Genomic DNA, 22,128 nt, shown 5'->3' with positions numbered 1-22,128 from the left:
CTGCTGGTATTGAAATCGCTCCATAGTAGCATCCAGCCACACCGTGCCCAGTTTACCTCACTACTCATAATGGGGAGTTTCAGCACACCTATGTTGGGATTGTTCTTGTTGTGTGTGACTCTGTGCAGGAAGAAGGCCTGTTAAGCCAGATGAAACTGCCATGTGTTCTGCTATTGTTCCCTTTCCCCTGACAATAGGAAATACATTGAAAATGATTGCAACTGCTCCAGATATCATTGGGATCTGCTACACTATATGCCAAGAGGTCTGATGGCACAGGTGACAGAGTGCTCACCCTTAGCAGGTTTGTTGGTTCATGCCACACCATGGAGCTGTTACCAACAATATCGCTACATTGATAGTATAATCCCTGTAATCTTTCTCTAAGGGCTTTGTTGTCAGTAAACACATTTACTGCAGGTGGCTTTATACCTGTTCAAACAACACACTACAGGTGGCAGTATGCACCCTTTCAGTTTGCTTGCCAACTCATAGAAGTAGCAGAAGAAGAAAATGGACTACTTCAAAATGGAGATGGCCTCAATGGCACTTCCCGTGCTCTCAGAGACGCCATAATGGGACATATACAATAAAGCAATGTCTACGTAAGTCTATGGGTGGAACTCAAAGCACACAGTGTGCTGGTCCCTTTACCACATGGTCATTGATGTAGTGGTAAAAACAATAAGTGGGAAAACGCTGATCGCCGGTTGCGGTGAAAAAAGTAATGCTCCCTATACTTTCAATGAATTTAAACTGCATTTACCCTCCAATAAAATTACTGAAACCTACAGACACAACAGGCTATATGATAAGATGCTTATGGTAATGAAAAAAGGGACAAGAATGTAGCAGCCAGCCTTTTTACAGGGACATTCTAATGGTAAAATCATGAATAAAGGTTAAGTGGTCCGCATTCTTTTAAATGAAAATCATCCAGTCACAAGTATTCTTGTCTTTTTATTATGTTCATTGTGATGATAGGCCTAAACTCCTAATAAATAGATAATTCATTACTAAAAGTGACAAGGCTATAATGACCATGCCTCTAATGATTATCAGCCTCTGATAATGGGATGGATAGTTCTAGGAATCAGGTATATTGACAATAAATAAAGGAGGTAGATAGCTGCCCAAACCTAAATTATTTTAGTTCTGTGCTACTGTAACTACATGAGTTAGCAATGGTTGGAACTTTGTACACGATGGGCAGTCACAGACAAGCTCTACACTCCCACCCTACACCCACTTGACATGATGATGGAACTGTGTCGAGTTGAATGTGCGTTACCAAACGAGAAGGACTAAGTGATTGAACAACGCTGAAAATAATGTGCTTTAGTTGAAACCACTGGCATATTTTGAAGACTCGTTTCGCATTTGGAGAACCTGATAACAGAGGTAATTAGCTAACTGAAGCTAATAGAATTGCACACTTTTTTGTTTCATGCTAACTTGGCTAGCCTGACTAGCTAGCTATTGACTACGAGTTGAGTGCACTGGGTTGAATGGACTAGATAAACAATTGTCGGTCTTGCTACTATTCACTGTTCCTGGCTATATTAGACTGACAATGAATTTGCGCAGGGTTAGGGCTGCGAAGATTACCGTTGGGCCTTTCAACCCTTTCTGGTTGTAGCTAGCTAGCTAATGTAGCTAGATAATGTTAACAAGCTAGCTAACCACACCACAGATAGAACCAAATGTTTCACCGGATGTATAAATCTGAAGCATCCGGTTGGCGTTTCCATTCCACTCTCCACCAAATGGTGATGAGAGCAAGCCCAGCGGCCGACAGTGGGAGAAGATGGAGCGAGATGGTTCCCAAAACTCAGGGTCGGCGTATGGTCCGGTCTTAGGGGTCTGGCCCGCCCTACCGTACCTCCTTGCCCGTCCAAATCAAATATTGAAATATTGTTCATTTATTTGACCGAGACGCGCACGGACAGAAAGACGCATCCGAGCGAACGAAACAGCGCCCCTCTGTCTGAAAGGGGCGCTGTTTGTCCCGAGCTCACTGGCCCAGGAAACTGAGGGCACAGAATAGGCTAGTTGATACAATGTTGCAAGTGAAGCTGTAGCTGTAGCTAGCGAATTTGCAGTGATGATTTGATACAATGAGTATGGTTACATGCAGACAAAAATGTGATGATTGTGGATAGTCATATTAATATAATAGTTTGATAAAAATGTTTACATGCTTTTCAAGAACGATTCCCCTGATAATCCTGTTTACATGGAAACATCTGAAATCAGGCTACCTGATGGCACTCTGATAAATGCAGGAAATTGCCAATCAAAATAAACATTCTACCACAGCAATCATGTTCTTTTTGGGAAGCATGTTTGATTCTGAGTTCGGACATATAAAGTTTGCATGTGAAAACTACTTCTAATAGACATACATTCAGTTGTTTCAAATTCACGTCACTCACACTAAGAGGGGGGCTTCTCAGTGAGCAAAACCTGGTTGAAAATAAGTCAATATGACAACTTATTATGCCTTATTCAGGTCGCAAACTGGTTGAAAAAGTATGTTTTTTCAACGTTTTTTTACTGACCAGAATATGGTTTATTTTCTGACCGCCATATGTAGCCTACTTTTAAAAATTATTTTTTACCTTTATTTAACTAGGCAAGTCAGTTAAGAACACATTCTTATTTTCAATGACGGCCTAGGAACGGTGGGTTAACTGCCTTGTTCAGGGACAGAACGACAGATTTTTACCTTGTCAGCTAAGGGATTCGAACTTGCAACCTTTCGGTTACTAGTCCAACGCTCTCAAGGTCATAGTTAAGACCTTGTCATAGTTAAGACCTTGTCATAAACTGGTAATAACCCCCTGACTACAGCTTATTACCTACACTCTTTGAAAAAAGGGTTCCAAAGGGGTTCTTCGGCTGTTCCCATAGAATAATCCTTTTTGGTTCCAGGGAGAAACATTTTGGTTTCCATGTTGAACCTTCTTTGGAAAGGGTCCTATATAGAACCCAAAAGGGTTCTCTTATGGGGACAGCTGAATAACCCTTTTAGGTTCTACTTTTGTAAAAAGTATTGCAGAGGATAAAGTTGGATATTGCAAACATTGTTCACTACATTTCTATTTGTTTCCATAGTCCCCAATTAAAGTTAATCAGCAACATTTTCTTACATTTAAAATAGATCAAGCAATCACAATTTTCCGCACATCTGCATACAGTAATTGTTGCATAATGCATAGAAATACTATGAGCATATAAAGGCCCATTGTTTTATTTGATTAATGATTAATTAGAGTGGTGTGATGGGGTAGATCCTCATCAGGGAACTCTGAGCACAGAAGGCGATCTAGAGCGTAGTGGCCCTCTTGAAGAGTCGTGTGATGGATCAGATCTGCAGTGGAAAGAATCAGCGCATTACAACTTCATCAATTTCAGATTTTATAAGCAAACTAGAAAGGAGATTCTTGAAGAAACTTTGTGGACTCAGCTGACTAAAAGTATTTCCATGGTACTACCGGAATTTCCGGACTATAAGCCGCAACTTTTTTCCCACGCTTTGAACGTCGCGGCTTAAACAATGACGCGGCTAATATGTGGATTTTTCCCGCTTTCAAATTTTTTCTCCAAAAAAACACATTCTGTGACGTGCTCAGTTTTTTGGCGGCATGAAGCTTTCATTAGACCAATGAAATTGCCGAACGGGTTAAGGTCAAACAACTATTTTGTTTACTGTTTAGATTAAATCGAGCGCTCTCAAACTTCCCATCATTCTGATTACGGGAGTCATTTTGTCACCCTGATTCCTGGGCGTACAACAAAGTATTTGCAGCCACTCGACATCAGTGTAAATCGTGCATTTAAGGTGGCGCTCCGTGTTCAGTGGGAGGCTTGGATGACAAGTGGGGAGAAATCCTTCACTAAAACGGGCCATATGTGAAGAGAAACTTATGGTCAAGTCTGCCAGTGGGTCCTGACAGTGTGGAGCATTGTCAAAAAATCCACTATCATCAACGGGTTTCGAAAGGCTGGACTGCTGCATGTTGAAGAGGGCTCAGCGGGGGATTTGCCTCCGGATGAAAGTGACGAGAGCGACAATGAAAACGATCCAATATCGGATGAAGCAATTCTGAGGCTATTCAACTCCGACACCGAAGGAGATGGTTTCAGTGCACAGGAGAAGGAAGATGGTGACCAATGACTTTCTTGGTAGGCTACTGTTTACTGCTAATTTTTTATTTTTTGTTACAAGCCGTGTTTCGTTAAAGCCTATTTATTTTTGTTACAAGTCGTGTTTCGTTAAAGCCTATTTCTTTTTGTTACAAGCCGTGTTTCGTTAAAAAGCCTATTTATTTTTGTTACAAGCCGTGCTTCGTTAAAGCCTATTTATTTTTGTTACAAGCCGTGCTTCGTTAAAGCCTGTGTAAAGTTAATTTGTTTCAATGTACCGGTAGGCACCTGCGGCTTATAGACATGTGCGGCTTATTTATGTTCAAAATAATATATTTTTTTAAATTCAGTGGGTGCGGCTTATATTCAGGTGCACTTAATAGTCCGGAAATTACGGTAGTTGAGTTTTGTGGCAGTTATAGCTTAGAGATGTCTTTAAAAAAGAGCAACTTGCTCATATACATACTTTGCGTCCTTCTCCAACATGACTTAGGGGCACATTTCGGGAATTTCCAGAGGGCTCGCAATACATCAACCTCCTGAGTTTCTTGGCTTTTCATGACACTGTAAGCCTAAAAAATGTTAAATAAAAAGACGATTGGCATCATGTGGGCATGCAGGACACGACATAACTGTAACGCACAGTAAAATATCTTTAACAGTCAGAATCTACAGTACTAAAAGTGATAGCAACAGCATGTTTGCTCCTCTGTCCCTTCTTATTGAAGTGGTACATTCAGTCATTGGTCATCAATCTGAAGCATTTTAAGAGGATATCAAAATTAGACAGTTGGATAATGGAAATATTTAACTCCTCTCTAAATGGTCAAGTTTTGCTTAATCCTAATACATGTTGTAATTCAAACAACTTTTTATAAACACGCTGCTCCCTAATTCTGAGGATATTGTTCCTGTCAGAGGTTTCCCAATTGAGGACAGTTTGGCAGTCTTAAAAAAAGAAAGTTAAATGCAAAAATTCAAGTATGTACACAACCGTTCAAATGTTTGGGGTCACTTAGAAATGTCCTTGTTTTTGAAAGAAAAGCATTTTTTTTTGTCCATTAAAATAACATAAAATTGATCAGAAATATAGTGTAGACATTGTTAATGTTGTAAATGACTATTGTAGCAAGAAACAGCAGATTTTTTATGGAATATCAACATAGGCCCATTATCAGCAACCATCACTTCTGTGTTCCAATGGCACGTTGTATTAGCTATTTTATTTCTTAATTTTTTATTTAACCTTCATTTAACTAGGCAAGTCAGTTAAGAACACATTCTTATTTACAATGATGCCCTAGGAACAGTAGGTTAACTGCCTTGTTCAGGGGCAGAACAACAGATTTTTACCTTGTCAGCTTGGGGATTTGATCTTGCAACCTTTCAGTGACTGGCCCAATGCTCTAACCACTTAATCATTCAAAAGTTTGGGGTCACTTAGAAATGTCCTTGTTTTTGAAAGAAAAGCACATTTTCTGCCCATTAAAATAACATCAATTTGATCAGAAATACAGTGTAGACATTGTTAATGTTGTAAACGACTATTGTAGCTGGAAACGGTAGATTTTTTATGGAATATCTACGTAGGCGTACAGAGGCCCATTATCAGAAATCCTATCAAAAATCAATTGTAAAAGACTAATTGATCATTAGAAAACCCTTTTGCAATTATGTTAGAACAGCTGAAAACGGATAAAAAAGCAATAAAACTGTCCGTCTTTAGACTAGTTGAGTATCTGGATCATCAGCATTTGTGGGTTCCATTACAAGCTCAAAATGGCCAGAAACAAATAACATTCTTCTGAAACTCATCAGTCTATTCTTGTTCTGAGCAATAAAGGCTATTCCATGCGAGAAATTGCCATGAAACTGAAGATCTCGTACAGCTCTGTGTACTCCTCCCTTCACAGAACATTGCAAACTGACTCTAACCAGAATAGAAAGAGGAGTGGGAGGCCCTGGTGCACAACTGAGCAAGAGTGTCTAGTATGAGAAACAGACGCCTCACAAGTCCTCAACTGGAAGCTTCATTAAATAGTACCCGCAAAACACCAGTCTCAATGTCAACAGTGAAGAGGTGACTCCGGGATGCTGTTCCAACGTGCCATTGGAACACATGAGTGATGGTTGCTGATAATGGGCCTCTGTACGCCTATGTAGGTATTCCATTACAAATCCACCGTTTACAGCTACAATAGTCATTTACAACATTAACAATGTCTACACTGTATTTCTGATCAATTTGATGTTATTTTAATGGGTAAAAAAGTGCTTTTCTTTCAAAAACAAGGACTATTCTAAATTCTGGCTATTTTTTAAATCGGACACTTGAAAAAGTGGACAGGGACACACGTTTGTTTAGGTTTTACACTTTTGTCAAAAAAAATTATTGTTTAACATTTGATGGATACGCGCCAGCCGTCGCTTAGCTTGCGCACAAAGTAGTCTTGTTAATAATAATAATAACCTTGTTAATAATAAGTTACCTGAGGCAAGCCTACGATGTTGACGTGGGCAGGTCTCATTGCCTGCAATAGCGAAGCAGGCATTGTGACGCAGAACAATGTGCTGGGAATAGAATGTTCGAGAAAGCGAGTTGGTGCCACTGTGCTCAATAGAACTAATAGGAGCTGGCAGGGTGAAAAAATGCCCTCAAATGAGGCCTGTTTTCTCGCGATTACTTGAAAACTACTAGAAGCAGCTGGGACATATGATAATATTATGAAACTGGGCTCCACGGCGGATGCAATGAATGTTAAAAATGTAACGTGTCCAGCCAGCTAAATTAACTAGCTTTACAGTAGCTTGCTAGCAAATCTTTCTTTCACGTTCTTCTCCCCAACAAACCTCCGATTTACTTAGAAAAGTAAAACAAGAATGCAGGAGAACAGGGACTACCACTTAGCAGTCAAATCTTTAAAAAAGGTGAACATTTCTAGAAACTGTCGTTGTTTTCCAGCTGTGTTGTTGTATAGCTTTACCGGGCGCTCTGTCCAAACTTCCATATGGAATCATACTGGAAGGTTGACGGATGCGCTCAAACTGGCAGCCAGCGCGTGAAGCACAGATTTCAATCCAAGTTTTAGTTGGAGCTTCTGCTTCTTCTTCTTTAAGGTTTTATGGCAGACTACACCTACAGTGGCTTGCGAAAGTATTCACCCCCCTCGGCATTTTTCCTATTTTGTTGCCTTACAACCTGGAATTAAAATACATTTTTGGGGGGGTTTGTATCATTTGATTTACACAACATGCCTACCACTTTGAAGATGCAAAATCTTTGTCAATCTCTATTGCGAAACAAAAAAGAAATAAGACAAAAAAAACAGAAAACTTGAGCGTGCATAACTATTCACCCCCCCAAAGTCAATACTTTGTAGAGCCACCTTTTGCAGCAATTACAGCTTTAAGTCTTTTGGGGTATGTCTCTATAAGCTTGGCACATCTAGGCACTTGGATTTTTGACCATTCTTCAAGGCAAAACTGCTCCAACTCCTTCATGTTGGATGGGTTCCGCTGGTGTACAGCAATCTTTAATCTTTGACTAGGCCATTCCAAGACATTTAAATGTTTCCCCTTACACCACTCGAGTGTTGCTTTAGCAGTTTGTCCTGCTGGAAGGTGAACCTCCGTCCCAGTCTCAAATCTCTGGAAGACTGAAACAGGTTTCCCTCAAGAATTTCCCTGTATTTAGTGCCATCCATCATTCCTTCAATTCTGACCAGTTTCCCAGTCCCTGCCGATGAAAAACATCCCCACAGCATGATGCTGCCACCACCATACTTTACTGTGGGGATGATATTCTCGGGGTGATGAGAGGTGTTGGGTTTGCGCCAGACAGTGTTTTCCTTGATGGCCAAAAAGCTCAATTTTAGAATCTCATCTGACCAGAGTATGTTTGCGGAGTCTCCCACATGCCTTTTGGGGAATACCAAATGTGTTTGCTTATTTTTTTTCTGTAAGCAATGGCTTTTTCTTGGCCACTCTTCCGTAAAGCCCAGCTCTGTGGGGTGTACGTCTTAAAGTGGTCCTATGGACGGATACTCCAATCTCCCCTGTGGAGCTTTGTAGCTTAGCTTGACACTTAGATTGCAGACAGGTGGACTTTATTTAACTAATTATGTGACTTCTGAAGGTAATTGGTTGCACAAGATCTTATTTAGGGGCTTCATAGCAAAGGGGGTGAATACATATGCACGCACCAGTTTTCAGTTCATTTATTTTTTTATTTTTTGGGGAAATAAGTCGTTTTTTGAATTTCACTTCACCAATTTGGAACATTTTGTCTATGTCCATTACATGAAATCCAAATAAAAATCAATTTAAATTACAGTTTGTAATGCAACAAACTAGGAAAAACACCAAGGGTGATGAATACTTTTGCAAGGCACTGTATTTATCTACTGCCGCCACCTTCTGTACGGGGTAGTGAAACAAAAATATTTAATTGCTTTAGCTGGAACTGATATGCCTACCTCTTTATTTAGCTACTGAAATTAATATACAATTACTGCATTGTTATTTGCTTAAAACCTCTAAGGAAAAATATAATAGTCATATTTTCCGTGTCAAATTCAGGTGCAATAATTTTTGAGTAATTATTGATGGAAATGAATGTGATAAAAATAGGTTTTTGTAAATCCTGGTGGATTATAGTAGGATATTGAAATAAAATACATGGGCGTACGTGTTGTTTGTTAAATAATATTTTTTCATTTCACTTCACCAATTTGGAATATTTTGTGTATGTCCATTACATGAGAGAGGTCACCCCAGAGAGAGAGGTCATGAGCAGATGAGCTCCCAAATTTTTCAGCATGTTTTTAAAATAGATAGATTTAGAGTTAGACTAACTTAGATGTTTTGGGATGGACATATACAGGATGCTACCCTAAACAACATAACCTTCATTCCAAATTGAAACAGCAAACCTACAACCTGATTTTGGATGGAATTACTTGGAATGCTTCCTACACTCAATGCTTCCTACACTGTCGAAGCCTTTGAGCCCAATAAATGGCAGGCTACCCCACCCAGATCCAGAGGCCTTGAAGCCGCCTCCTGCTGTTCAAAGACCACCCACTGGCATTTTCTACAAGAAATCTGCCTTCAGAAATAAAAGCTTCTCCCAAGTGGGTGACACCTACTTGTGCATTTTGCTATTTTGCTATTTGCCTCATGACTCCTGCATGCTTTGTTGACTAAGAACTTCCTTCCACCTCCTGCTCGGGTGGCGCTCGGCGGTCGTCGTCACCGGCCTACTAGCTGCCACTGATTCCCTTTTTGTTTTCCCCCCTTTTGTGATTGTTTGCACCTGTTCGTAGTGGGGGTGATTAGCGGGGCTATAATTATTAGCTGGCCCGCCTTCTCTTTGTGCGGGATTGTTTATTCTGTTGTATGTTTGTGCTTGAGCTTGTGCGTTGGTTTTGCGCCGACTGTGTTTTCCCCTGTGTTTGGGGCACTTTGTTTTGTGTGCGCGTTTATCGCTGTTTGGGGTGGCTTGTGTTTGTTCGTCTCTTGGCCCATTAAAAGCCACTACCCTGTACTCGCTGCTTCCTGCGTTTGATTCCTCACCCACGACGCCCGAGCATTACATTTACGGAGAAAGCACATTTTTCAATATTCTGAGTACATAGCTCAGCCATCACAGAGAGCTATACAGACACCCACCAAGTTCGGAGCAACCTAAACTCAGAATTAGTATTAAAAATATTCTCTTACCTTTGCTTCGTCAGAATGCACTCCCAGGACTGCTACTTCGACAAGAAATGTTGTTTTTGTTCGAAATAATCCATATTTATGTACAAATACCTCCGTTTTGGTCGTGTGTACAGATCACTTATCCAAAGGCATAACGCGCGAGCGTGGAACCAGAGACGAAAAGTCAAAATGTTCCATTACCGTACTTAGAAGCATGTCAAACGCTGTTTAAAATCAATCTTTATGGTATTTTTAACATAAATTGCGATAATATTCCAACCGGACAATAGCATATTCATTCAAGAAGAAAAAGAAGGAACAGCGCGCTCGCGTGACGGCGCATATCCAATCCCTTTGTTGCCAGGCAGACCACTCAGTAACTGAGCTCCTATACTCTGCCCAGTGACAGGAGAATGCTTAAACCACTTTCTGAAGGCTTTTGACAGCCAATGGAAGCCTTAGGAAGTGCAACATAACCCCACAGATACTGTAGTTTCGAAAGGGACTAGAAAGAAGAACTACAATACTCAGATCCTCCACTTCCTGGTTGACTTTTTCTCAGGTTTTAGCCTGCCATATGAGTTCTGTTATACTCACAGACGCCATTCAAACAGTTTTAGAAACTTCAGAGTTTTCTATCCACATCTACTAATAATATGCATATTCTAGTTTCTGGCCTCAATCCCCCCTATCTGAGATATCTACTGCAGCCCTCATCCTCCACATACAACACTCGTTCTGCCAGTCACATTCTGTTAAAGGTCCCCAAAGCACACACATCCCAGAGACGCACGCCTTTTCAGTTTGCTGCAGCTAACGACTGGAACGAGCTGCAACAAACACTCAGTCTGGACAGTTTTATCTCAATCTCTTAATTCAGACTCAATCATGGACACTTACTGACAGTTGTGGCTGCTTTGCGTGATATATTGTTGTCTCTAGCTTCTTGCCCTTTGTGCTGTTGTCTGTGCCCAATAATGTTTGTACCATGTTTTGTGCTGGTACCATGTTGTGCTGCTACCATGTTGTTGTCATGTTGTGTTGCTACCATGCTGTGTTGTCATGTGTTGCTGCCTTGCTATGTTTTTGTCTTAGGTCTGTCTTTATGTAGTGTTGTTTCTCTTGTCGTGATGTGTGTTTTGTCCTATATATTTTTTTTTTATTAAAAAATGATTTTTTTAAATCCCAGCCCCCATCCTCGCAGGAGGTCTTTTGCCTTTTGGTAGGCCGTCATTGTAAATAAGAATTTGTTCTTAACTGACTTGCCTAGTTAAATAATGGTTAAATAAAACATGAAATCCAAATATAAATCCATTTTAAATTACAGATTGTAATGCAACGAAATAGGAAAAACACCAAGGTGGATGAATACTTTTGCAAGGCACTGTAAATATCTGAAGTAAAATGATAAAAATCGGAAAGTTAAAGTGAAACTATGGAGAGCACTAGCCTCTGCCTTATGGACAAATTGATACACTGTGATCCATTGGCAGCTAAAGAAATGAGTGCATATTACTCAGAGATAGCCTATAGGCCATTGCAGCCGTAGGCCTATAAATTAGATCGTCAACTAAGTAAAATATATAGGTCTAAAGCCGACAAGTAAAAACAGTAGAAAATATCCTGATGAAAATGTGGGTCTTAAAATTACATGACTCTCTCTACTCCACCTGTCTGCCTCCCTTTTCTATCTGTTTTGACTTGAGCTATTGCTAGTGAAGTGCAACATTTAGTACATTTACATGTACACTAATAATTCGATATTAAACGGATTATAGCAGTAAACAGATTATGCAATAGTCATGTAAACTACTTACTCTGCTTATCTTAATCAGCGTAAGGTCAAAATGGAAGTAATTAATTATACCCTGATTAAATCACCTGGTTTTCTGAGCTATCTTTCTAATTATTAGGACATGTAAACACCTTAATCGGTGTTCCAGCAGTGTATTTGTTTTGTGCATGTGCTAGCACCGGCCGAGAAGCACAGTTGTCATACGACGAAATAAAGACGTATTTTACTGGTTGAAATCTGGTCAGGACATCATATAACCAGATCACAACCAGATGAAGACGTCTTCTTTATAAAGTCTTTTTGACGTCATGTAAAATACGTCTAATTTTGGTTGATATCTGGTTTTTGTTGGAATCTGGTTAAACTACTGACCAGTTATCTAAATGCTTCTCAATTAATAGAAACCAATCTATATAAACATGTGCATAGTGTTTGTGGGCCATGCACCCATTGCATTATAAGACACTAACAATTACAATTATACAGTAATGTTCTTTTTCAGCAGGCTTTGCGTGATTCGGGGGGTGGGCTTCATGCGGGCCGAGCTCTTCCCGAATCCGGCAGAATCATATTACTCTGGGTTCCGGCTAATGATACTAGGGCCGAGTCCACTTCAGCTTATCCAGCCCGCCCTTACAAAAAAAAGATTGCAGTCAGAGTGCAGTATAACTGCAATATGCTGCAAATACTGCGTCCAAAATAATAGTTTTTTTACCGCAGTAACTATGCAGTGTAACTGGAGTTACAGTGCAGTATAACTAATTCTGCAATTACTGCATCCAAAATACCAAAGTTGACTGCAGTTACTGCAAGTATTTATTTTTTGCCCCCGCATCCTGTGTACCGGAGGCCTCCTTACTAGCTTGCTATCTGGATAGTTAGCACACAGTGTCACCCCCACCTGCTGTGTACCGGAGTCCTTCTTACTAGCTAACGTAAACTCACCCCATTCCGTACAAATGTGCGCAACCGCGACATTCAAACGAGGCTGCAAAGAAAACTAATGGGACTGTAGCGACTGTGTTGACTTCAAAATCTGGGGTGTGAACTACGTTTCTATTCAAGCGTTGATCGACATGGTAATGGCTCTATAGTATTGGAGAAAAGTAGAAAAAAACGGACCCTTCGTTACATCGTGACGTGTCATGCCGTAACGTACAGCACGCATAAAGCAACTATTTCTGTGTTACAATCTCTCTCCACCAGGTGTAGCACTTCTCTCATTGTTTAAAAACAAGAAATGGACCGTGACGGGGTAAGGGGGGATACCTAGTCATTTTTTTCCGTCATCACTGCAAGCTATCATGACTCTCAAAAGCTGCTGTTTATTTCTGAAGATCACTTTAGCACCGCCCTGAAAACCCGATTCAAATTCGACACAAACCTGCAAATAGGTACAGTGGGGGAAAAAAGTATTTGATCCCCTGCTGATTTTGTACGTTTGCCCACTTACAAAGAAATGATCAGTCTATAATTTTAATGGTAGGTTTATTTGAACAGTGAGAGACAGAATAACAACAAAAAAATCCAGAAAAACACATGTTAGAAAATTATTTGCATTTTAATGAGGGAAATAAGTATTTGACCCCTCTGCAAAACATGACTTAGTACTTGGTGGCAAAACCCTTGTTGGCAATCACAGAGGTCAGACGTTTCTTGTAGTTGGCCACCAGGTTTGCACACATCTCAGGAGGGATTTTGTCCCACTCCTCTTTGCAGATCTTCTCCAAGTCATTAAAACCTGTTAGGGACAGACGTTCCGCTAGCGGAACGCCTCACCAATATCCAATGGTATAGAGTGGCGCGAATTACAAATACCTCAAAAATGCAAAAACTTCAATTTCTCAAACATATGACTATTTTACACCATTTTAAAGACAAGACTATCCTTTATCTAACCACATTGTCCGATTTCAAAAAGGCTTTACAACGAAAGCAAAACATTAGATTAGGTCAGGAGAGTACCCTCCCAAAAATAATCACACAGCCATTTTCAAAGCAAGCCTATATGTCACAAAAACCAAAACCACAGCTAAATGCAGCACTAACCTTTGATGATCTTCATAAGATGACACTCCTAGGACATTATGTTATACAATACATGCATGTTTTGTTCAATCAAGTTCATATTTATATCAAAAACCAGCTTTTTACATTAGCATGTGTTGTTCAGAACTAGCCATGGTGGAGAGTTTGGAATTTGATTGATTGATTGCTTCTGTGGACAGATGTATTTTTTACAGTTAACAAGCTGCGGTTAGGAGCACTCCCTTTAACAGTGTGCTCCTAATCTCAGCTTGTTACCTGTATTAAAGACACCTGGGAGCCAGAAATCTTTCTGATTGAGAGGGGGTCAAATACTTATTTCCGTCATTAAAATGCAAATCAATTTATAACATTTTAGACATGCGTTTTTCTGGATTTTTTTGTTGTTATTCTGTCTCTCACTGTTCAAATAAACCTACCATTAAAATTATAGACTGATCCTTTCTTCATCAGTGGGCAATCGTACAAAATCAGCAGGGGATCAAATACTTTTTCCCCCCACTGTATGTAATGACACATTATATAAACTCTTTATAGTGTTTTATTTACATTTTAGAGGCGATAAGGTGATAAGTTGGTCAAAACGACTTCTCACTATCACATAATAGGTTTAGCTTCCCCACCCGCCATTGTTAAAAAGACCCGACGGACCCGACCCAGTGATTCTTGAATCATGCAGAGATGGGCATCATGAAGGTCTCGTCATTGATTTTGTTGGAAAGGGGAGACATTGTGCTTTAAAATGGTATTGACATTACAGTTGATCTGGAAGTATTATGTTTTTGGGGCGCTAAAATAAGGTCAATTGTACAGACCAAGGCGATGTACAAAAGTGAGTGAGTTTACGTTAGCGGGAGGCACTGCGGGAAATCAGTGCCCCAACCGGCGGGTGCATTAGGACACTGCCTACCGGTCATCCCCACTTCCCGCTAGCTACTACGGTACACAGCAGGCGGAAGGTGGGGACGACACTGTGTGCTAACTAACTAGCTAGGTTGCTAGTTAGCTACACTGTGTGCTCGCTAACTTGGTAGTTAGCGAGCACACGGTGTCGCTCCCGCATGCTGTGTACCGCAGTCTTCCTAGGACTAGCTAGCTAGCACACAATGTCCTTTGCTCCCGCCGGCTGAACACCTGCCCTCACCGTCGTTAACAAAACTGCAGGAAAACAATGCCCGACAGGAGGGGACGAAGGACACTGTCTACCGTTGTCACCCTCACGTCTTTTTCTTCTGTGGGGTTTATCGGCAGATGGCAACCAACGGGAACCTACTGTACTGGAGCGTCCCCACCTCTCGCCTGTCCTAGGTTAAAAATGGACCAATAGAGGTATAAAGAGGGGTTCCTGCAGATGCAGGAATGCCAACATGCAGGAACACCCTGAATTGCGGGCCGCAATTGCACCCTTCTCCATTGAAGTTTAAATTTAAAATGGTGTTAGAACCTAATTTTCAGAGTAAATAACTCACGGACACTAGAGAAGCTTAACCAAGTTTAATTCTTCCCAAAGAGTCGTTCCATCTGTAATTCAGACAAAAAAACATTTCTCACAAGCACTGATATTTAACCCTTTCTCCTAGGCTGAGTCTCTTCTTCCACAAATGAACAGCCAATGCATCTCTGTTGCTAGACAGAACCTTAGTGATATCTGTTCTTCCTCACTTCATCTAACCTGACCTTTACCCCAAAGGGCTCACGCCTCCTCAACTCAAGGCTGTCATGGTTATTGCTACCAGACTGTGTCTCTTCTCCTCCCAGAGGATCTCTCCCAGAGGATCCCTGATGGTTAACAGTAACATATCCTGACATAATGTAAACATTATACGGTACCCTCTCTCCCTCAGTGACATTGTTAGTTTCTAAGATCTCCACCCGTCTCCCCATATCAATGCCTGCCACACGTAATCGCTTCCCTGCACTCAAAACATTCCAAGCTTAGTTGCACTATATACCTTCCTCCTATAACCCTTCTGGTGTAGACCCTCTAAACAGCACTCCATCAGTGACAGGAATACGTATATTTCACATTCTCAAAACCCAACAAGCTTTGGGGTTCAGGTTATGGTTTAGGGTAGGGAGTTTAGGGACATCCCAAGGATCCCCAGATAGCACTAACCGTAAATGCTAGCTAGCTAACGGGATTTTATTCTTCTTTATACTTTAGGCACAATGGATCAGGACTGCATTGTCTCTGGTGCCCCTGCTGGCCCGGTGGTCCAAGTATGCTTCCCCAATGTGCGTGCAGCAGTTTTGGACAGCCTGAATCGACAGCGGGAGGAGGGCCGGCTCTGTGACCTCTCCATCCAGGTGCAGGGACAGGTGTTCAGGGCCCACCGCTGTGTGCTGGCTGCCTCCTCGCCATACTTTCACGATCAGGTTTGTCTGTCTGTGTGCATATGTGTGTGTGTACTAGTAGTCTCTCTCGGGTTGCCTCCGCCAATGTACCAATCTTCCGGCTTACACCTCTGTACGTAAACAACGTCAGTTTAGCATAGAGGAAAAGGCGGAGTTAGCCTATGTGACTAGCCTATGTCTATCTGAAGTGGACCCTCCCCTGAATTTTTTTCACCCCTTTTCGAAGTTACCAAGAGAGTCCTTTATTGATCCCAAACATAGGCTAGTCACTGCTGTTGCCTAGGTCTGGGTTTCCGTGACTAGTGTATTAGAGAGAGACGTCTGTCTTTGCCTGTCTCTACACAATAGTAGTTTGTGTCTTTGCTCTGTCATGTGCATTGTTGTCTGGAAAAATAGCTGTGAAATCCTAGTTTTCATCACTTTCACCAGGTGTTGCTTAAGAATGTGATGACAGTGTCTCTGCCCTCTGTCATGGACCCTGTGGCCTTTGAGAGTGTCCTGAGTTCAGCCTACACCGGCCGACTGAGCATAGTGCGTGATGACATTGTCAACTATGTAACGGTAGCCAGCTTTCTCCAGATGTGGCATATTGTTGACAAATGCACAGAGATCCTGAAGAGACCTCGACCCCCAACAGAATGCAACCCTGTGGATGTTGCAGCTGCCACACACCACGGTGCCTCCTCAAGGCAGCAGTCCCCAAGCAGCACCGACTGCCTATACATGGAGAGAGAGGGGAAAGAGAAGCAGAAGAGGACCTACGGTCAGGTGCAGAATGCTCTGCCGCCATTGGCCACGTGGAGGAGGCCCCATCAGTTCCCCAGGTGGGGCCACCCCAGGTCCTCACCCCAGCCAGCCATGTCCATGCCTGTCCAGCACCTAGCTGACTCACAGCTGGACTCCCACCCTGCTGGGGAGAGTGACTACTCCAGCTGTGAGGAGGTGTGGATGTCCAGCCACAGCAAAGCCAGCCCCCTAAGCCATCATGATGGGAGAGGACTGGACCATAGCCACACCAGGCACGTGGGGTTTCCTGGTGAGGCATTGAGACTGAGAGCTAGACTGAGACAGAGGGCAGTGCCACCAAGTGCTGAGAAACTCCATGGCAGGGATAGAGGAAGTGGAGAGGGCTATGGGGAAGATCCTCAGGAGAAGAAGGGGACTGAAAGAGTGATTGAAGCAAGTGAAGGAATGGGAGAAGAGTTGGAAGAGGAGAAGAGGGAGGGTCCTGAGCTGAGAGGACACTCTGGTAAGTAGTCCTAGAATGTGAAATGTAAACAGGACTTGGACATTGATATGTGTTTATAAAGTGTTTATATTTGTTTATATATATTTTTTTTAATATACAGTATGTGTGTGTGTGTGTGTATATATATATATATATATACAGTTGAAGTTGGAAGTTTACATACACCTTAGCCAAATACATTTAAACTCAGTTTTTCACAATTCCTGACATTTAATCCTAGTAAAAATTCCCTGTCTTAGGTCAGTTAGGATCACCACTTTATTTAAAGAATGTGAAATGTCAGAATAATAGTAGAGAGAATGATTTATTTCATCACATTCCCAGTGGGTCAGAAGTTTACATACACCCAATTAGTATTTGGGAGCGTTGCCTTTAAATTGTTTAACTTGGGTCAAACGTTTCTGGTAGCCTTCCACAAGCTTCCCACAATAAGTTAGGTGAATTTTGGCCCATTCATCAGGTTTGTAGGCCTCGTTGCTCGCACATGCTTTTTCAGTTCTGCCCACAAATTTTCTATAGGATTTAGGTCAGGGCTTTGTGATGGTCACTCCAATACCTTGACTTTGTTGTCCTTAAGCCATTTTGCCACAACTTTGGAAGTATGCTTGGGGTCATTGTCCATTTGGAAGACCCATTTGTGATCAAGCTTTAACTTCCTGACTGATGTCTTGAGATGTTGCTTCAATATATCCACATCATTTTCCATCCTCATGATGCCATCTATTTTGTGAAGTGCATCAGCCCCTCCTGCAGCAAAGCACCCCCACAACATGATGCTGCCACCACCGTGCTTCACGGTTCGGATGGTGTTCTTCGGCTTGCAAGACTCCCCCTTTTTCCTCCAAACATAATGATGGTCATTATGGCCAAAGAGTTGTATTTTTGTTTCATCAGACCAGAGGACATTTCTCCAAAAAGTATGATCTTTGTCCCCATGTGCAGTTGCAAACCGTAGTCTGGCTTTTATGGCGGTTTTGGAGCAGTGGCTTCTTCCTTGCTGAGTAGCCTTTCAGGTTATGTTGATATAGGACTCGTTTAACTCTGAATATAGATATTTTTGTACCTGTTTCCTCCAGCATCTTCACAAGGTCCTTTGCTGTTGTTCTGAGATTGATTTGCACTTTTCGCACCAAAGTACGTTAATCTCTAGGATACAGAACCCTTCTCCTTCCTGAGCGATATGACGGCTGTGTGGTCCCATGGTGTTTAAACTTGCGTACTATTGTTTGTACAGATGAACGTGGTACCTTCAGGCGTTTGGAAATTGCTCCCAAGGATGAACCAGACTTGTGGAGGTCTACAATTTTTTTTCTGAAGTCTTGGCTGATTTCATAAACTTCTAAAGCCATGACATCATTTTCTGGAATTTTCAAAGCTGTTTAAAGGCACAGTCAACTTAGTGTATGTAAACTTCTGACCCACTGGAATTGTGATAAAGTGAATTATAAGTGAAATAATCTGTCTGTAAAGAATTGTTGGAATAGTTACTTGTGTTATGCACAAAGCAGATTTCCTAACCGACTTGCCAAAACTATAGTTTGTTAACAAGACATTTGTGGAGTGGTTGAAAAACGAGTTTTAATGACTCCAACCTAAGTGTATGTAAACTTCCAACTTCAACTGTATATGGTCACTTAGAAATGTCCTTGTTTTTGAAAGAAAAGCACTTTTTCTGTCCATTAAAATAACATAAAATTGATCAGAAATACAGTGTAGACATTGTTAATATTGTAAATGACTATTGTAGCTGGAAACGGTGGATTTTTTATGGAATACCTACATAGGCGTAAAAGAGGACCATTATCAGCAACCATCACTCCTGTGTTCCAATGGCACGTTGTGTTAGCTAATCCAAGTTTATAATTTTAAAAGGCAGAGTTGCAATGAAAAAGCCATATCTCAGACTGGCCAATAAAAATAAAAGATTAAGATGGACAAAAGAACACAGACACTGGACAGAGGAACTCTGCATCCCGGAGTCGCCTCTTCACTGTTGACGTTGAGACTGGTGTTTTGCGGGTAATATTTAATGAAGCTGCCAGTTGAGGACTTGTGAGGCATCTATTTCTCAAACTAGACACGCGATTGTACTTGTCCTCTTGCTCAGTTGTGCACTGGGGCCTCCCACTCCTCTTTCTATTCTAGTTAGAGACAGTTTGCGCTGTTCTGTGAAGGGAGTAGTACACAGAGTTGTACGAGATCTTCAGTTTCTTGGCAATTTCTCGCATGGAATAGCCTTCATTTCTCAGAACAAGAATAGACTGACGAGTTTCAGACGAATGTTATTTGTTTCTGGCCATTTTGAGCCTGTAATCGAATCCCACAAATGCCGATGCTCCAGATACTCAACTAGTCTAAAGACGGCCAGTTTTATTGCTTTTTTAATCAGTTTTCAGCTGTTCTAACATAATTGCAAAAAGGTTTTCTAATGATCAATTAGTCTTTTAAAATGATAAACTTTGATTAGCTAACACAATGTGCCATTGGAACACAGGAGTGAAAGGATTTCTGATAATGGGCCTCTGTACGCCTACGTAGATATTCCATAAAAAATCTGCCGTTTCCAGCTACAATAGTCGTTTACAACATTAACAATGTCTACACTGTATTTCTGATCAAATTGATGTTATTTTAATGGGTAAAAAATTAGCTTTTCGTTCAAAAACAAGGGCATTTCTAAGTGACCCCGAACTTTTGAATGGTAGTGTATATATATATTTTTTATAAGTTATATTCTTCAATAATCATTGGGTACATATCATTCATTTATAAGTCATTCATTTATAATACGTACCCCATCAGAAGCCAAAATATAACCTTGTTTACTCCAATGTTTGTACACAAAGTAATGTAAACAAACACTATATAGCCTCAAAACATGGTTACAACTATATTTTTGATATCATGGATGGTCAGTCCTTGCATCCATAGCTCTGTGTATGTTTTTGAGAGTGGCTACATTTATCTAGCCCCATCCCTTAGCTTTTACCGAAACCGGGGGCGGGGATTCGCATTGTTATTGTTTCAACTGCTGATTGTCCCTTTAAAAATTTGTCTCATATTTATGAGAGGATAAGCACTTATCCGTGATAAGCACACCTCCCAGTGCCATAAATACACCATCTTTATATATTTCTCTATGTCCATTGTACATCACTCTGTTTGTATTTCTCCAGTAGACTTCCACTCTGGTGTACACCAAGGTGAGGAGGGACGACAGCCAGAGGGGAGAAAGAGCTCAGGGGAGCTGCAGAAGAAAGAGGAGAGACAGTTGGGGAGAAGTTCAGCCCTGACTTCTCCCCATGCTGGGGAACCAGATGAGGTGATTCCTGGACCCTCCTGCTCAGCTTCTACACCCTCTACCCAAAAGCAGTGGCAGGCGAGTCCCTGGTCTCAGCAAGTAGCTAGGCCGCAAGCTGGAGAGGAAGACTACAGAAGAGAAGATGACGAAGAAGATGATGAGGGGGAAGTGGACTTTGGCCGATTTGCGGAGGGTGCCTTTGGAAGGGAAACCTATGATGAGATTGAGGATGGCACCGGACAAGTTTCTCAGAGACCCTTAGTACCTACCTCTCCTGATGACAATGACTTTATCCTGGGGGCCCCAGAGTTGAACTGGCCCAATGGGGCAAAGATGACCCATGGTGGTGGTACCCCAACCTCCACCTCCAGCTGCCACCTGTCCCCATCTCCTGCTCCATTCCCCCCTTCGTCCTCACCCCCCATCCCATCTTCCTCCTCTTCCATCTCCCTTGCCGGGGCCCCTTACACAGGAAAAGTACACTTCTGCCACTGTGGGAAGGCCTACACCCTGAAGAGTATGCGTGACCGCCACGTCAAGATGCAGCATCTCAACCTGCGGCCCTTCGCCTGCCCCGTGTGCGCCAAGAGCTTCAAGATGAAGCACCACCTCACCAAGCACCTGAAGACCCATGGCGGGCTGCGGCCCTACGAGTGTAGCCTGTGTGGGAAGAAGGTCATCTGGAGGGATAGTTTCCTGCGCCACCAGGCACGCTGTGAGAGACTGGCCGCCAGCTATGATGGAGCCGCTGCCAGTAGTAACACCACAGCGGCTGCTGACATGGACGATGGTTATGCCTATGGGTTCAAGGAGGGGGAGGTTTTTTTTTCACAGGGCGGTCAAGTGAAAGTGGAGCAGGCAGACTGTCAGGGAGAGGCAGAGTCTGGGATGAGTGCGTTGTTAGCGGGTGGGGTTGGGACTGAATTAGGCTCTCAGTCAAGGACTGTGGTTAGTCACAGCTTTAAAGAGGAAGCCAGCAACAGGTTTAGCTGAAGCTAAAGGAAGGAGGATGGTGAAATATTGTGGAATATAGGGCCCGCAGCACTTGAAAGTGGTATTAGATAGGGTGATAATTATGTCCATAATGGTCCATGTGTAAACCATTAAAACTCAGATCAATGTTGATACACCTGTTTGAACAACTATTCTATGAGGGAGATTTCTGCTTTCTTATTTATTTAAAGGACTATCCCATCATGTCATTGATATCTCGAAAGAGGGAACAAACGTAATTTGCTAAATGTGAATCATGTGGTTTTAAAAGTTTGTGAAGTGTGATGTGAGCACCAGTGTGTATATTTTGTATACGATTTTGTATACGAGATCTTCAGTTTCTTATCAATTTCTCGCATGGAATTGCCATCATTTCTCAGAACTAGAATAGGCTGACGGGTTTCAGTGTAAAGTGCTTTGTTTCTGGCCATTTTGAGCCTGTAATCGAACCCACAAATGCTGATGCTCCAGATACTCAACTAGTCTAAAGAAGGCCAGTTTTATTGCTTCTTTAATCAGAAAACAGTTTTCAGCTGTGCT

At 41.8% G+C, this 22,128-nt stretch overlaps 1 protein-coding gene across 2 annotated transcripts; it reads left to right on the top strand.

Annotated features, from left to right (window-relative positions):
- Positions 1–1,092: 1,092 nt before the first annotated feature.
- LOC115173379 (hypermethylated in cancer 2 protein-like) lies at positions 1,093–21,737 on the top strand. 2 transcript variants are annotated; one of them, XM_029731405.1, is made up of 4 exons: positions 1,093–1,401; positions 15,855–16,066; positions 16,475–17,294; positions 20,474–21,737. In XM_029731405.1, exons 2-4 carry the CDS (start codon positions 15,860–15,862, stop codon positions 21,586–21,588), a joined length of 2,142 nt encoding a protein of 713 aa, XP_029587265.1. In that variant the 5' UTR covers positions 1,093–1,401; positions 15,855–15,859; the 3' UTR covers positions 21,589–21,737. The 2 variants fall into 2 exon arrangements, with proteins under 2 accessions (XP_029587265.1, XP_029587264.1); XM_029731404.1 differs by having other exon boundaries at positions 20,471–21,737.
- Positions 21,738–22,128: the final 391 nt, after the last annotated feature.

This window comes from Salmo trutta, chromosome 34 (genome assembly GCF_901001165.1).
Source record: "Salmo trutta chromosome 34, fSalTru1.1, whole genome shotgun sequence".
Classification (NCBI taxonomy): domain Eukaryota; kingdom Metazoa; phylum Chordata; class Actinopteri; order Salmoniformes; family Salmonidae; genus Salmo; species Salmo trutta.
Note: the sequence above shows the minus strand (reverse complement) of the source record. Positions and strands in the feature narration are given on the sequence as shown.